This window comes from Odontomachus brunneus, unplaced genomic scaffold, assembly GCF_010583005.1.
Source record: "Odontomachus brunneus isolate Ranch 3 - 2012 unplaced genomic scaffold, Obru_v1 Obru_scaffold_036, whole genome shotgun sequence".
Classification (NCBI taxonomy): domain Eukaryota; kingdom Metazoa; phylum Arthropoda; class Insecta; order Hymenoptera; family Formicidae; genus Odontomachus; species Odontomachus brunneus.
The window spans coordinates 2299449-2315581 of record NW_022639486.1 but is presented as its reverse complement, the minus strand read 5'-3'; the positions used below and the strand labels follow the sequence as shown (position 1 = coordinate 2315581).

The window sequence follows — 16133 nt, the reverse complement described above, 5'->3', positions numbered from 1 at the left end:
CTCGCTCCGTGCGCCGATGGTCCGCCGAGAATGCGCGCGAGCTCTACGAAACTCTAGTGCGCGGCAGGATTAACTTACAACTAGTTACGATTAGACGCGACAGTTGGTCTTCCGCGGGCACGGTGCGAAGGGCGGCGGCGATGCACTTGCGCGCCGTGTATTATATATTCCAATACTCATCGGCGCGGACCCCGTGCGTGCGTGCGTGCGTTTGTGTGCGTTTCTGCCGATGAGGGTCGAAGGGGGCGGCGATAATACGCGCTGACAGGCACGCACCCCTTCGGGCTTGCGCGGCCGCGAAAGGGGATGCTGCCTACGAGAAAGGAAAACATATACATACAACAACCCGACAGAATGAGCATCGCATGCGCGACGCTTACGACCCCCTGGCACCCCTACGCTCTCTCTCCACTCCACGTTCACTTCACCCCCGGTCCCCTTCATCTCTGTTCTTCTCGTGCTTTAGTCGCGTCTCCCCTTTTCCCTCCTTCTCTCTCTCTTTCTCTCTCTTTCTATCTCTCTCTCTCTCTCCCGCGTGTTCGGAATTACGCACTGATGTTATAATCCTCTCGTGTTACGCCGTCGCACATGCTGTCCTGTAAGCAATACATTGTTTTTTTATCCGGTTCCATCTCCCTCCTCCAGCACCCATATGCACACTTCGCTGCCGTATGATCGCTCGGTGATCGACGAGCGTACCCCGATCACCGTTGTTTCGTATTCGAGAAGCAAAATCTTTCGCGGACAGAAGTCGATGACGGACGTGCTGGCACAACGAGCATTTTAAATAACGAAAGTTTTCTCTTACGTTTAGTATGAGCGTTTTTAATCATTAACCCACGAGTAGACGTACCTACGTCATTATGGTACGCTAGGCTAACCCTTTGCCTCTCAGTCTATGTTTCAATGTATAGCAACCCTTTCGTTATCATTCTTTTGCCATAGCTCAAAAACGACATAGACAGAAATGTGGAAATAGAATATATAAATTCCGTATTTTTTGAATGTAATTTTCGAATTTATTTTGTCTGTTGATATCGAAAACGTACGAAGGAAATGTTGTGGTAAAAATTGCAACAAAATTTTTGTAATCATGGACCAATTATGACAGAAATTACTATAAATCTGCTTAAAAATATTGTATGCACGTATTCAATTTTTCATTACAAAATTATTGTAATTACTCGAATATTTTCTTTTTTTATTATTGTATATCAAAGTCATCAAAAATTTACTACTTCTACAATAATTTATACTACAATTTCAGAGTCTAGCTTTGTGAAAAACACTGTAGGAAGAGATGTAATCTTAACGTAATTTCTGCTTGCAACGTTGCCTCCGTGTGAAGCAAGCGTGTCATTTTCTTCCTCCCGATCTCACGAGAACGCGCTCCTAACATTTTGTGCTTCAGCTATCTGGTAGCCGGCGGCCTGGTGGATCGCGTGTCGCGCCATAGTCAGGCCCTGATCGAGACGGATTTCTTCCTGGATCAGGAGCACGAGTCGCCGTTGCTTGTATCGTCTTTCGATCTTCTCGCACGTATCTGCGGTCACCTGAAGAGGTCCGTTGATCAAGATAACGTCAGCGTACACGGCGAGGGTGGCGGCAACGCGGAGCAGACAAGCTCCGAGGCGCACTTGTTGTCGACCTTGTCGGCGACCGAAGCCTCAGGTGCGATCGGCGCGCTCTACGCGGCGGTCGCGTTAACGCCGCAGAATCAGAAAGGAGCCTCGCCGACGCCCAATCAGACCTTCACGACCGCCGTGCGCACCCTGGCTGGTCGCGGTCTTAAGCTTCTCAAGTCGATCGCGGAACTTGATCTTCGGACACTACAGGTAAGTTTTTTCACTTCGAGTGCAGAGCCGAATAAGCGCGTTCCCGGTTTTCAGGTGATTTTCCACACGGAATCCCGGCCGTTCGATTAATATTTCTGAGATATATGATCGTAACACGATGTCGCACGTCTTCGCCGATACAATTTTATCGTCCGCGCCAATTTCGTCCCGCACACTCGTCCAAACACACCACGCTGAGAGTGCGACCGTTTAATTTCATTCGCCCCTAATACGATGATTATATTCGCTGTGAATATGAAATCAACGTCGCGGATAGTTATATTCGGTGGGAATTGCAAATATAGCCCTTACTTGTACCCAGCTTCATAATTTACGCATTAAATGAGTAGCCACGGTCTTTCACCGTGGCTCCAATTGTGCAATGTAATTATATATTTTTAGAGATGTATTTCAAGGAGTAAAATACAGACGATAGGCATATGCGAGATGACATAAGGTTATTACGCTTTGGTAGCGCATTACGCAGCTTATAGACTCGTATTGATAGTCGTTACTTGAAACTTGTCTCAGGTGAAATAGTCAGGCCCATATTAATAGTTGTTACTTGAAACTTACTTCAGCTGAGATACACACACTTGAATTTAGAATTGGATGTGAATTTCTCAACTGAATCGCGACACTACAGATGTAATATATATTACATAATTTAAATGCGAAACTCAATATCTAACTCTAAATTCAGATCTGAGTATTTCATGTAGGAAAAATTCCAAATAACAACTGTTGATACGTCTTTCAGTTCAACTGACAAGTAAACTTACCCAAAAGTTATACTTCGATTTCTTTTTAATTTGGTAAAAGTACAAAAAAATTTAAGTAATATTTTTTCATTTTGGCTCATTTTGAGTTTCACGAGCAGTTCATAGCTTTTTAATGTTTCCACTCCTATCGTCAACAAGTGTAACAAAAATGCATAATAAAATTGAATACAAAATATAGGCGTTTTTGGTTTGCTAATTATGAATATAAAGTAAAAAAATTAGTGTGTAAAATTATTTGTATAAATAATAAAATGTTTAAACTTGTAAAAAGTAGAAAAAATTATTTATACAAATAATTTCTCGGTTTGGCCGAGATTCGAACCATTTTTGACTAATTTAGCACAGATTTAAAATATTTCGGTTGGAATATCGGCTAAAGAAATTTAGAATGGTTCGTCTCTCAGCTATGCCGATTTTTTTTTAACTTAATTAAAACTGCCGAACTTCTCTCGGTTTGGCCGGGATTCGAAACATTTTTGACTAATTTAGCACAGATTTAAAATATTTCGGTTGAAATCTTGACTAAAGAAATTTAGAATGGTTCGTGTCTCAGCTATGCCAATTTTGTTAAAATTTTAATTAAAATTGCCAAATTCCTCCCGATTTTATTTCTTATGCATGTTTGTTGTACTTATTAATGATAGGAGTGAGAACATTAAAAAGTTATAAATTGCCCGTGAAATTCAAAGTGGACCAAATGAAGAAATGACCTAAATATATTTTGTACTTCTACATTTGTGCCAAATTAGAAAGAAATCAGAGTGTACCTTTTGGGAAGGTTTACTTGTGAGAAAAACTTGAATCTGACTCTAAATAAAAATCCGAGTATCTTACATGATAACTATGAGATGATGATAACTTTTATCAATGTCCTAGAGTACATCTTTTCAGATCATGCAATTGAATATTGCAAGAGTAATGTTGTTAAGGTAATAACGCAAATATTGCAAAATATTGATAAGATAACGTAAGTAAACACGCTCCAACGAATGAAGTCTCTAAACATGTAACGTTAATATGAATTCACTTAACAAACATTCAATAACACAATTATCACTTTCACTTCACCACATGAGACAAGCTTAGGTGACAGCTGTTAATACGGACCTTAGGGTTCAGAAAATCATATACATGTGTTAAACTATCGAAATATTCGGTCTTAAACGAGGTAGTGCAAATTGCCTTTGCCACAGTCTCCGGAAAACAATGCGATTTACATTTACGCATGCACTACATCACAGGACACTCTATGAGTGTTAAAATTCAACACTCACCATTTCGCGTTGAAATCCAACGACGTCCAGTTCCGCATCATCCCGCGTTGATGGCACTTCACTGGCGACGCGATTAATATTTACTTCGCAACGTCTCGCGGATATTTCGACGGCCTCGACGAAGAGTCTCTATTTATCTCGAAACGAAACGTGTGCAAGTTCGATTAACGAACGGTCACGCCTGAATTTGCAGACTGCTTTGAAAGAAATTCCGCGGTGCGATCAGTTATCACTTTCACATCTCAGGAACACACTTGCGTGAAACGTCGCGAAATCCGGAGATCGAGCGCGTCCACCGTGGAATCGATCGAAGCTGTGGAAAAGTAATGATCGGCAGTGGCGTGAAATTTTCACGCAGGATATCTTCGCGACACTTCAGCGAAGATGTAACTCCGTAATATTTTTGCGGATACTGCCTCGCGGTACTTCTGCGAACTTTACTCTCGCAATACTCCTTCCCGGTTTAATTTACCGGAAGATTCTCGGTCGGAGGGATATCCTATCGTGACGCGAAGGTAAGCATGAAAAATCGATAACTGGAAATCGCGGTGAGGAATCTACGAGCGCAGACGCGAACACAAAATTGTATTCCTAATTGTTTGAATATTTTTCGAGCACGATCGCGTGTTTCGCTGAAATTTGCTTTGAATTCTTAGTTAATATTTTTTCACAAAATCAACTGTTCGTGTGTAAAACTGCAACATGATAATCACAAAATAGTCACATAGTTGTGAAATCTTAACGTGAGATCAGTGAGCCAGTGAGCGGAATAATGATTAGAGATGCGTTGAATCGTTTCGTGATACTTTACTGTGAACTGTATTCCGATATTCCAGCGAATTTGACTCAACAAGATTGTAACGTGAATGCATAAGAGATTCAAGAGAACGATCGCAATATTTGCAAAATTTATCAACGCAAGCGTAATAATAGCGCGTTTCAGGCGAAGTGGCGCAATTCTAATGCGCATTATACGCCGCCGAAATAATTTGAGGACCACGCTGAACAAATAGTTCCGCTGAATAATTTCATAGTTTGAATCAAATATAACAGGAAAAGCGAATGGCTAAGATATCGTGTTCATTCGGATGTGTCTACCAAAATATTGAGATTGACGGTGAAATATTTAACTCCTCGAATGCTTACTAAGCGAGACAGACGTTTGAAAACGTGGTCATCTTATTGTTTCGAACAGTTTCGAATTGTTCTGTTTCACGATATGTACATACATATGTGAGAAAACTCACGTGCAATAATCTGTAAGCGAAATAAATTGCATTGCTCTTAACTACTTCGAAGTCAGTCACGCTCTGTCACAAGATCTAGGACAAAAACAGAAAGCGTTAGTTAAATGCGGAGATTCGGTTTAACGAAGTTAAACGAAGTTAAGACGAGTGGAACAATTCTTTGTGGTCGTAATTCGAGTTATCCTGACTTTTACATTAGAGTTTTCGGTAGTAAAGGGTTAAGGAGAGAAGAGAAGCACAGTGAGTCCGTAAAACCTATCTTCAAGCCGACCCCGCTCGGCCCGAACCGGATCCTCCGGTACGGCATCCGCGTCCTCCGGAAATGCCTCCCCCTGGAACAGCCACGTGCGTTGCTGGTCAGATCTGGAACAAGAAATAATTGTTTCTGATTAGTTACGATGATAAAGCGGTTATTCCACTTGAACGAGAATACGGAGTTCCCGATCGTATTTCTTGCTCAATTTTAACACGACTGCCGCGTTGAGATTATGAAGAAGTTCAACGGACTTTCATTTATTTACTAAAGATACGGTAAATAAATTTCACGGTAGTGAAATTTATAAATTTCACGCGAATGTCTTTCATCTCCTTTTATTGGCTCTTCTTCGGTCAAGCAGCCGATTTTTCAGATGCAATTAATTGTACTTTATACGTAACATGATAAGGTAACTAAAAGAAAAAAATATCTAAAAGATAAAAAATATAAAAAATTATTAAAAATAAAATATTAAAAAATATATAAAAAAAATTCACATTAGATAAATATTATAATATATTTACTTAAATCTAAATTTTTTTATTGAAACACAGAGTAAATAATTGTTTTCGTGGAAAGCTGAGATTTCAAGAAGACATAGATTTTTTTACTTGAGAAATATTTTATATTAGTATAAGTGAATATATGTCATTAGTATCCACCGAATAAATATTTTTTATTTTTTAGATACCTTTTACTCTCAGTATTGATAACCGTTGCAGCTTCAACGTGTGATACAAAAAAATGGAATATGGTGATCACTTTTGAAAGATTTGCTCTCGTCGTTCATGACAATCCTGATGGCGCGCGCTAATTATCGCTCTTTGTCTTGTCTCGCGCGAGTCGGAGAATAACGCGTAACGTTTTTTACTTATGTTCACTTCAGTGTCTGAGAACGTTATGACCACTCGTCTGTCTCGTGCCTGCGTGTGTTGTTATTGTTGTTCCGAAAGTCGGTTACGACGCGCGCGAGAAATTTCCCATAACGCCGAGCTTATTTTCATATGTCCCATAAGACGAAAATAATACTTTTATTGAGACAATGGACGATAGCCCGTGTTTATCTAACGCGTATCCAGGTCTAGGTTACACACGCCGGCCGGCATGTCGTAAATATTAAAATAAGCGTGGAGTTTCCAGCTTGTGCTCGGATGTGGGCAATTCGATATATCAATTTTCCAGGGCTCGCGACACGCCGGCACCGAGCGAATGAAAGTTTAATTTTTGCAGCCGTTCGAGTCTGTCGTGCAGAATCAAATAGCCGATACGGTCTAGTCATACGTACCAGCAACGAACGATCATCTTGAACGTACTGAATTGAACAGAATAATTAATAGCCGTTTGAATGACCGTAAGAATACATAATGAAAAAAATATCAATATACACTGCGAAAAAAGTAATTGTATTAACAATCGATCTTGTAATATAGAAATATTGTATTTATTAAGCAAATTAAGGTAAATGTCCCAATAGCCGGACATTTAACGGCGTAATACTACAATTGCTTAATTTTATAAAAGTATATAATACTTAATAATGTAAAAATATAATTAATTAAAAGCTGAGACTTTAAGAAGTATTATTAAGATATAAAAGACAGTAAAATTATCAAAATTATTTAAAAAATAATCAAAATTTGCAAGAGTAAGAATGTACCAATACCCGGACAATATCTCTATTGTTAAACTCAGTTGACGCAATATCCGAACATGATGATTAAAATAAAATTACAAATAAATCGTCATATTTGATTGATTTTTTTGTTATTTTTATCGTTTTTCATGTCCTCCAAAGCAGCATTCACGTCCTTTTGTGTATATGACTTTTCTTATGTTTCTTGACATACTTATGATCTTATAAAAAAGCCATAATTCATACAGTATTAATGCAGGTAACACTGCGAAGTGTTCGCATGGATGCCGTACGGAAGTTATATTTTAGAGGTATAGAGATATAGGTATAGAGATTATATGGTTAAAATACACTTTCAAATTACATTGATTGATGTGTCAATATTTACTTACTCTCTAAACTTTTGTCGACAATAATTTTAAGTAATTTATAAGAGTGTTTGTGACAGCGCAGTTATTCTCGATTTGCTCGATTTGTTGGTACACGCGAGTACATGTGTAATGCGAGTTGCATCTGTAACTGAACGTGTGGCCGGTTACTAGGCAATTATGAAATTACTGTACCAGTAGCTAAATTTATAAAATTTAACTATAAATAAGTTTTTTTTATTAACTAAATGCATTCTTATAATTATTCTTTACCATTTTCGGATTATATAACGTAATGCTTATTATGAGATAAAAACAATAAAGTAAATAAAAAATATCTTAACAAATATATCAAACTTCTTAACAAAACGTTAAGAACATCGTGAAAGTATATCCTGTATCTAATCATGTTATGTTATCAAAGTTTTCTTATTCATTGGATAATAATTTTTATAATATTTAAAATAATTCAACATATAAATATTTTTAAATATTGATAGATTTTAATTAAACATTAATATTATACTAAAAGAAATAATTAAGGTTAATAATAATAATTTTCCGTGTATATGTCTGGATATAGGGACATGTCCGGCTATTGGTATCTCTACCTTACGCATTAATGCAGCCGATTTTCCACATGCAATTAATTATACTTCCTATTCTACATTTCTGGGAGCGTGTAATCTTTCTGAGAACGAACGAAAATTCGCCCGAGACGAGAATGGAAAAAATACTGCCACAAATCACAAAAAGAAGTTTAGGATTCTTAATCTATACGAGTAAATATTTCGATTGATAAATTTGTTTCCGCGACGATGGAATGCGTTAAATTCGCTCTTGAACTTCGAAGGAAAATATTCACTCGGCGAGAAAGGGGAATTCATCGCGTATGAGCGAAAAGTCATTCAAGTGACTCGACGGCTGTCGGGAGTATACTCTTCGAGTAGAATTTCATCCTAAGAAATTTAGAGATTGCGTTACTTAATTTACGCGGTTGTCACGATATTCAGTCGTGCGTGCGGGACACTGTCAAGCTGCAAGCAGAACGCGCGTCCATTAGACATCACTGCGAACTCCATTACTCTTTAATTCGCGACGGTCTTCGATTCGGCACCGAGTGCTCCCCGGACGCCACCTCTCCAAATGACAACGATGCCGCTTGTTGCCGCCAACAATGCGGCTTATCGTTGGCGTAGGGCGTAGGGCGCCGAGCGTGATGGAGATATCATGTATCGCGGGGGTTCGCCTGTCAAGACGCGAAAGGCCTCCCGTGAAGTCCTCGACGGCGCACCGACCGCGAATTGAATCGAGGCGGTGTCTCGCGCCCCCTTGGCAAAAACCACCCGGGCCATCCCGCGCCCCGCGGGAGGGTGCGCCGCCGGGCGAGAGTCCCGCGGGAGCCACTGTCGATTATCCCGGACGAACCCCGCGGTGTGCACATTTGTCGAAAAACCAACGGTTATTATCCATTCTCTTTGGCCGCTCTCGACGATGCGGTTTCGCGATGACAAAGCCGGCTGCTGGCCGGCAGACAGGCCGACAGTTTGCAGCGGCTACCGCACGATCAAGTCAGATCAAGCCCGTCTTAGATTTCAACGGGCTCAGCGGGCCGTCTTGAAGGGGAATTGGTAATTTAAGGTCAAGAAAAGAGCGGCGGAATTATATCGATACCCATTAAGCGCTGCTAAGTACGTTACTTTGTGCCGGATTTGCGTGTAAGCCGCAGCATTACGAGGAGAGAGCTGCCGATTCGCTTTCGTGGAAGAAGAATCAGGAGACTGATTGATCTCGCCTTATCAGAAACTTATCGAACGTTGGACTTACCGGATAAAATGTTGAAAGTGTAGTTCTTTGGTCATTCGTTGATCATTGTCATTGTCTCTTGCTTTATGGCTGGGGGAAACGCGAGGGACAATGTTGGACGAGTAACTTCTTTGCGCGGGATATTTTGTTCGCAGGACTTCCTGGGTGTCGAAGGTACGAGCCTGCAGTGGCGGTTCATAGCGAGCCACCTGATAACCCGGCTGTCTCGCGATTCTTTATCGGACAAGCCGGAATCGATGCTGAACACGAGCGGTATTTACATCCTCTCGGAGTTGTTCATGGTGCTCGGCTATTTCGCCGTTAACAACTCGGATAATCAGGTGAGACATTGTTTTGCATGTTATTCGATGCGAGCGAATTCGAAATTCGAAAGAATTCTGCACGCCACTCCGTCAGATCTACCAGCCTTTCCCCGAATGTCAAGTTATTTGTAATTTAAATCGCGTAAAAAGTGATGGAAACGATATATTTTCTCGAGAAATATTTCCCAAGGAAATGCATACATTCTCCTATTTCCTTATATTTCATTTCATGGAAAAAAGTTTGATCGAATTAAACAATTTTTGATCAAATATAAACGTACCAGAAAATTCCGGTTGAAGCTACCATAATTCTGTCCATATTCAACCAGAAACTTTTGAAAAATTTTAGCACAACTCTGGCAACTTCAACCGGAATTTCTGGCACGTTGATATTTTACCAGAAACTTGCTTAATTCCTTCAAATTTTTTTCCGTGTTAAAATCGTCTTATTTACCACTTTTACATATATAAATACATTAAAAAGAGGCGAAGAACTCTTTCCATTTCTAAGATCTTCGATTCGAATTCTTTTTGCGGACTTGTGGGAGACTTTGACACCCTCGAAGGTCTTAACATATTTCGAACTTTCTCTCTTTGGTTGCGTATTGATTTGTCTCGAAGAATACTTCGTTATGCTACATATAAAGATTGGCTAAAGCATTTACTGTCTTGAGATCTTCGAGTGGTGGTTTTCCCCGTGGCCGTGGTAGGCTCGTGGTACGCCCGTTGAAATACCGTCCGGTGAAATGAATGCGCTGGATGGCGCGTACAGCGCGTTACCGGCGAGAAGAAGGAAGAAGCTGTTAGACACAACACACTCAGCGGACCTCCCATCAATATACGGCCGAACGCCGTTAAGATATATTTACGGCGTTCCGTTCCATACGCTTCACGACGCGTGCACGCGTGCACATGTGCACATACGCGCGCGCTCTTCCGTGCAGTGCCGGTCCATCGATTCGCGGGGCCGCGTGGAAAATTCGGATAAATAATTAAATAACGCGTGCGAGGCGGAAAGACACATACACGAGGGAGACTATAGACACGATATCGGAGCTGATCTCAAGAGATGAAGTCGACCAATGAAGCGCGACGATTGAAAACATGTATACTCTTGGAAATAACAATTTCCTGTTTACGTCGAATGATAAATAATACACTTGAGAGCATTCACTAAAAAATATGTTTTGTCGGTCGACTTTTAAATATTATAGTTAAAATTGATCGTTTTTGTATCTGTTAGAATATTGTAATGTGGTATGTAGATTTAGAATTTATATGGAGATTTACGTGGACGCTCTTTGATAAGATTTTGGGTGCTTTCATTGCCAATAATAATTCGATTGAAGGACCCTTTTCGCGCGCGAGAAACCGACGGGAATGTTCGGGTCCGAAGCTAAGATCGGTCCTGCAGTCGCGGACGCGTCGATTTCGCGGACACGTGAATCGGGATGTAACGTTGAGTGCATCGCCGACGTCGCGCATTCGTCTTTCAGCGCTTTTTTAAGGTGCCGTTCTCCCTCTCTCTTTTTCTCTCTTTCCCGAACGAAGAACGAGTCGAGCCTCCGCGTCCCGAGGAGAAGAGTAACTGCCTTGGGAAAATCGTCTTCCGAAGAAGGGGAGAGAGCAAAAAACGGAAGGAAGAGCGGGGAAATTGTTCGGAGGAAAGAGCGAGATAGAGAGAAAGAGAGGGTGAAACGACGTGACGCTTTTAAGCTCCTACGAGCATCTGCAGCAGCCAAGGTTATCGCGCTGACTACGACGACTTCCACCTTCTCCGTTCGCGATCATAAACACGTCTATGCTCGTTTCTTGTTGGGGCTCGTAACTGAATTCGAGTGGGTTCTTTTTTTCCTTCCTTCGCGCGGTGGCGCCAACGTGATGTGTTAACCGCGTTCTGCTCTTATTTATTTTGAAGTCGGGGCCGACGTTTACCCCCTTAGAACCAGGCGCGTGCCGCTACACGCCCGCTAATCGTGACACGCTCGTGTCTTCGCCATTTGATCGACCTAGATGGTGTCAACGAGAGGTTCAAGCCTAGGAAACGTTCAGATAGCTTCTCGTTCTCGACACCTTTCCCTCTTTCGCTTCCGTGTAGTTGCTCTTATTTTCCCGCGTATTCACCAAGCCGCGCTCGCGTACGTACGGCAAAGGTTGGAAACGCGGGAGCCGCGGAGGGAAAGCCTTGCCCCGGCCATAACTCGAAACGTGTCGAGCGACTTTCCGCCGTGGATCGATAAGGCTCTACCTTCCTGGCAGTTTCCACGATAGGAGCCTTCTGTTTTTCGACAAGAGGACCTCTCCTCGATGATTCAATCGCGAATCAATCGTCATCGAATTACGCGTGCTACCGAATTACGTTACCGCGGTTACGGTTACGGTAACCACAACGGGCGAACCGATCTTCAACACGGACGCAATACGGGCGCCGACGACGCGGCGTAATGTGGGCATTTCCTGCAAGAGTAATCCGCAGGTGCACGGGAATACAACGTCCTGTTCACGGTGGCACTTGTCGCGCTAGACGCAGATGTCCGGTGACATCTTCTTGCGCCCAAGACTCTACTACCTGCCGCTTCCGTGACACCTGGGCCGACCAGGTTCTCACGGTCTTTTAAGAAAATTTACTCCAGCCGTCTTAATTAACCGTCTCGGTCGTACGTAACAATCGAGAGCCTCCAATTGAGACTATCATGCGGGTAATTTGTAATTACAAGAGATCTTCATTCCGGCACACCGGTGCCTTGTCTCAATGAACAACCTCACCGATAAAGCGCGAAGAAAACGCGAGTCCCGCTTACTTTCGTGAAGACAGCATGAAAAAATTGTAATATTTCCCGAGGAAAATTGTGTAATATTTAGAAATCATTTATATTCGGGGCGAAAACTTCGTGCATCTAGCGGCTTTTGTTATTTTTATATTTAACCTTTAGACTGCCGGGGAAAGCCACTTTTGTGGCTCTTGAGTTTGGGTTAAAATACTATTATTTTTAGTGGTAAATGCTAAATGTATTAAACATATATGTATGTGTGTATGTAGCTTACGCAATACATGTTTCTTCGGTGCTTGTTCGCACTTACGTCGCCGAAACACATGCAGTAATTGTAATGCTTCATTATGCATAACACCCTGCTTTGAAAATTATCATTTCAAAAAAATTTTATTATGATTACGGAAAAAAGTTAACATAAAGAAATCACAAAATGTAATAAAAAAATATAAATATTGAAAAATATAAAAAAAATTAAAAATATAAATAATCAAAAAATTATAAAATAAGCAAAAAAGTAAAAAAAAAATACAAAAGTTAAACATTAAAAAACCAAACAATAAAGACTGCATGAATCTATATGTTTATATTTATTTATATTGTTAATGTTGCACTTACTCGAAATTTCATAAATCTATGCTCAGAATTGAAATCAGCGATACCAAGAACTCCTAAATACACTATTTTTGAGAAAATAAAATTTTTTTATATTTGATCGTGAGTTTTCTACCGGAAAAGCCAAAATGGCTCTACACAAATCTCAAGATTCTGTGCCATGTGTATGTTACTTATATAGAAAAATTTTTGAGAAAAAAAAACTTTTTTAATGAAAGCAGCCTAAAAGTTAATGGATTTGGTTATGGGTGATAAAGATCGATAGAGAAAATTACGGTAGAAACAGTAATTGATTTTAATTTCTGAAAATTTTTATATTAAAATTGATTATTATTTCTACAGTGTTAATTAAATCTATATATCTATTAATCGGTTAATCTATATATATGTATATAAAATAGAATGTCTGTTTGTACGTTCTCTATAAACTCCTAAACCCTTTGACAGATCTGGAATTTTGTATAATTATTCTCTGGGACCTTGTGGAAAATATAGACTACCATGAAACCTGAACACCTCACACCCTCCCTCTGATTTCATCCCCTTGACATTTTACGATAACCCGGACACAGTGTCGGATAGTTTAAGCTAGTTTTTGACCATTTCCAGCTCTTTTGTCCACCGTCGTGTCGATGGATTTTATAGAGTTACTGTAAAATTCAAAGAGGAAAAAACAGAAGGCACGAAAAAGTAATAGAGCCCTCGCGGGGAATCTGTTTCAGCTGGTTCTCCAATCAGCCGGAGCGGGCCCTAGCGTTCTACAGCAGCTGTGTACTCTACCGTTCCCTTTCTACGGAGACCCCAGATTGATACCTTACACATCGCCGGCGCTTTTAGCCGCCACACATCAGAATCCCGAAGCAATGGCGATATTGTCTTGCGAATTGTCATATGAGGTGAGTGAACGCAAATACGAATCTTGCCACGTTGTGAGCTGACTGTGCCATTTTTCGAAATTTTGATCTCCCCCGTCATAAATCTTATTTTGATTTAATGCAAAAATTATATCTGTCATGCGACGTATGCATATACGTCTGATTAAATTAAATATCAACTTTACTAATTGATTGTATAATATCAATGTAATTAAGCTAAATTTAATTAATGTTTTGTGTACGTTACATGCCCGCTGTAATATTTTGAGTTTCAGCGTTTTAATTCTTGGAAGTTCCCTTTGTTCAATAACTTTGCTGTCATATTGATTGCGTTGTATTCGACGCGTGGACTCAATTTGCGAATTGATACAATTCACTTTTGGCTTTTGCCTTGGCACCCTTTGCACGCTCCCCTGCCCCCAACGCGCGTATCGCACTCTACGATCGATAAAATTAACGAATACATTTGCAAATTGTGCAGTTGCTGGAGCAGTACAGAAATTCGGAGGAAGGTAAATTAAATCCTTTGGTGCGTCTACTGAAGGATAACGCCTAGTCCGCCCCCTCCCGTCCCGTGCGTTTCGCCGACGGCTCTATTAGTATAATTGCGCTCCTTAGAGCTCGCTAGTTGTAATAATCCGCGCGTGTCGGGATCGTCGTCGCCGATAGATTATTAAGTATATCGACGAGTCGTTCCCTGTACACGCGATACCATGGAGAAGTGTAGAAACGAAAGCGAATTAAAAAAAGAAGAAGAAGAAATCTGCATAGGATTCGATCCGCAGTGCCTCGTATTTCATCGTCTTGCGGTTGCGTCACAACGCACGATGACAACTCCCTCGTGTCGAGCGACTTTGACGTTCGACGCGCGCATTGCCTCGTATCCAGGAATAAAGCTCGATTTGCCAGCCGAGTTAAATTTACTCCTAAGTAACGCGCGAACAAAGTACGTATGTTAATTTAGATCGGTGCTTCCCGAACCACTTCGCTCGCCTATTTACGGCCGTGATATGCCGGCGGAACGCGCGCGCGCGCGCAAGACGGTAGACCGTTCAATCTCAACAGAGCGCACGATCCGCAATTTTATCGCGTTATTCCTCTTCTGAGTCGTAACATTTCCTATCCGGCCGATATCGGATCGTGATCGTGGTCCGAGCACGCATCTGATGGTCGCGCGTGTGTTCCGCCGAGAAACGTCGCACAACGTCCGCGCGATGACGATCCACGGATCGGCCGCGGCAAAATCATGGCTTGCACTTTCGATTAATTGCCCCGCGAGTGTAAACGCTCACGTCACGCTCCGCGGAACGTAACTGCGCGCCGTATAATTTATTCGCGCGCGTCAGTAGCGACTTACGGTCGAAATTGTCTGTCACCTCGGTGAGAACGACAATAAACATCGCGACGATCAACTCCGGCGATTTATGACTCTCCATCGAAGTTATCGCGTCGCGTTCAGTGTGAGTTATCCCGCGTATAATTTTTGCGCCGTTCTTTGGCGGACGAGCGAACGATTTCGTAAGAAAAAGGAAAGAAATTATATAAATGCAAATCGAATTTGAGAGATTTCATCTATATATCGTAGAGAATACAATTAGTAGAGAAAAGTTTGCAGCATTTTCATCTCGATGAACTTCAAAACGCGTCCAGTTTCCAATGGAATAAATTTATCCCCTGAGAAGTACTGAAAGATACATTTCTCCATTGAGTCGGATATGTTGCGAAATTCGTCAAAAAAAATTGTTGCAATCTTTATGGCACGAGGTCAGTTTGAATTTTAAGGAGGAGGAGGAGTTAATCGAAAGTGCAGAGAATATCGTGGAAAGAGTACTGTGTGGAAGATGTAATATTGCATTCTAGAATTAAACTCATAGTAACAGAAATTTAGAAAACACTAACCTGATAGAGAAAATCCACGCTTTGCTTCGCGATGTCTAGATATCCGTAAAGCACCTCGCATAAATAAGGTAAAAGTACAAATTCCCAGACATATGGACGAAGAGAATTGTACAATAAACATCACTGTAGGACTTAACCAAGCACACTTAAAGACTTAATCAAGCATTATAAATCGATATTCTGCAGTAATTCATTATCCATTCATTTCATACGCGCTATTATATTTTACGAATTGAAATGCGCTATTATAAATCTGCTATGTTTCTCGCGAAATTTGCTACGCTCCTTAGTAAGATAGTCCTTACTGACAGCCCATTCCTGGACTATTAAAAACATAGTGAAATTAAAAAAAATTATATGAAAAGAAAAAAACTGTAAAATATTCTCTGTGTACCTAATCCTGAACGTTTTTATTATTCTGATCCTTAAATATAAATATTTGAACTTTC

At 40.8% G+C, this 16133-nt stretch overlaps 1 protein-coding gene across 4 annotated transcripts in view; it reads left to right on the top strand.

Moving 5' to 3' along the window:
* Positions 1-16040, top strand: part of LOC116843917 (S phase cyclin A-associated protein in the endoplasmic reticulum) — a 50291-nt gene extending 34251 nt beyond the window's left edge. For all 4 annotated transcript variants that reach the window (XM_032814862.1, XM_032814859.1, XM_032814860.1 and 1 more), the window contains 4 exons: positions 1412-1835; positions 9357-9542; positions 13633-13806; positions 14267-16040. In XM_032814862.1, the coding sequence (XP_032670753.1) occupies positions 1412-1835; positions 9357-9542; positions 13633-13806; positions 14267-14341 (859 nt within the window). In that variant the 3' untranslated portion in view covers positions 14342-16040. The remainder of the gene's footprint in view (positions 1-1411; positions 1836-9356; positions 9543-13632; positions 13807-14266) is intronic.
* The last annotated feature ends 93 nt before the right edge of the window (positions 16041-16133 follow it).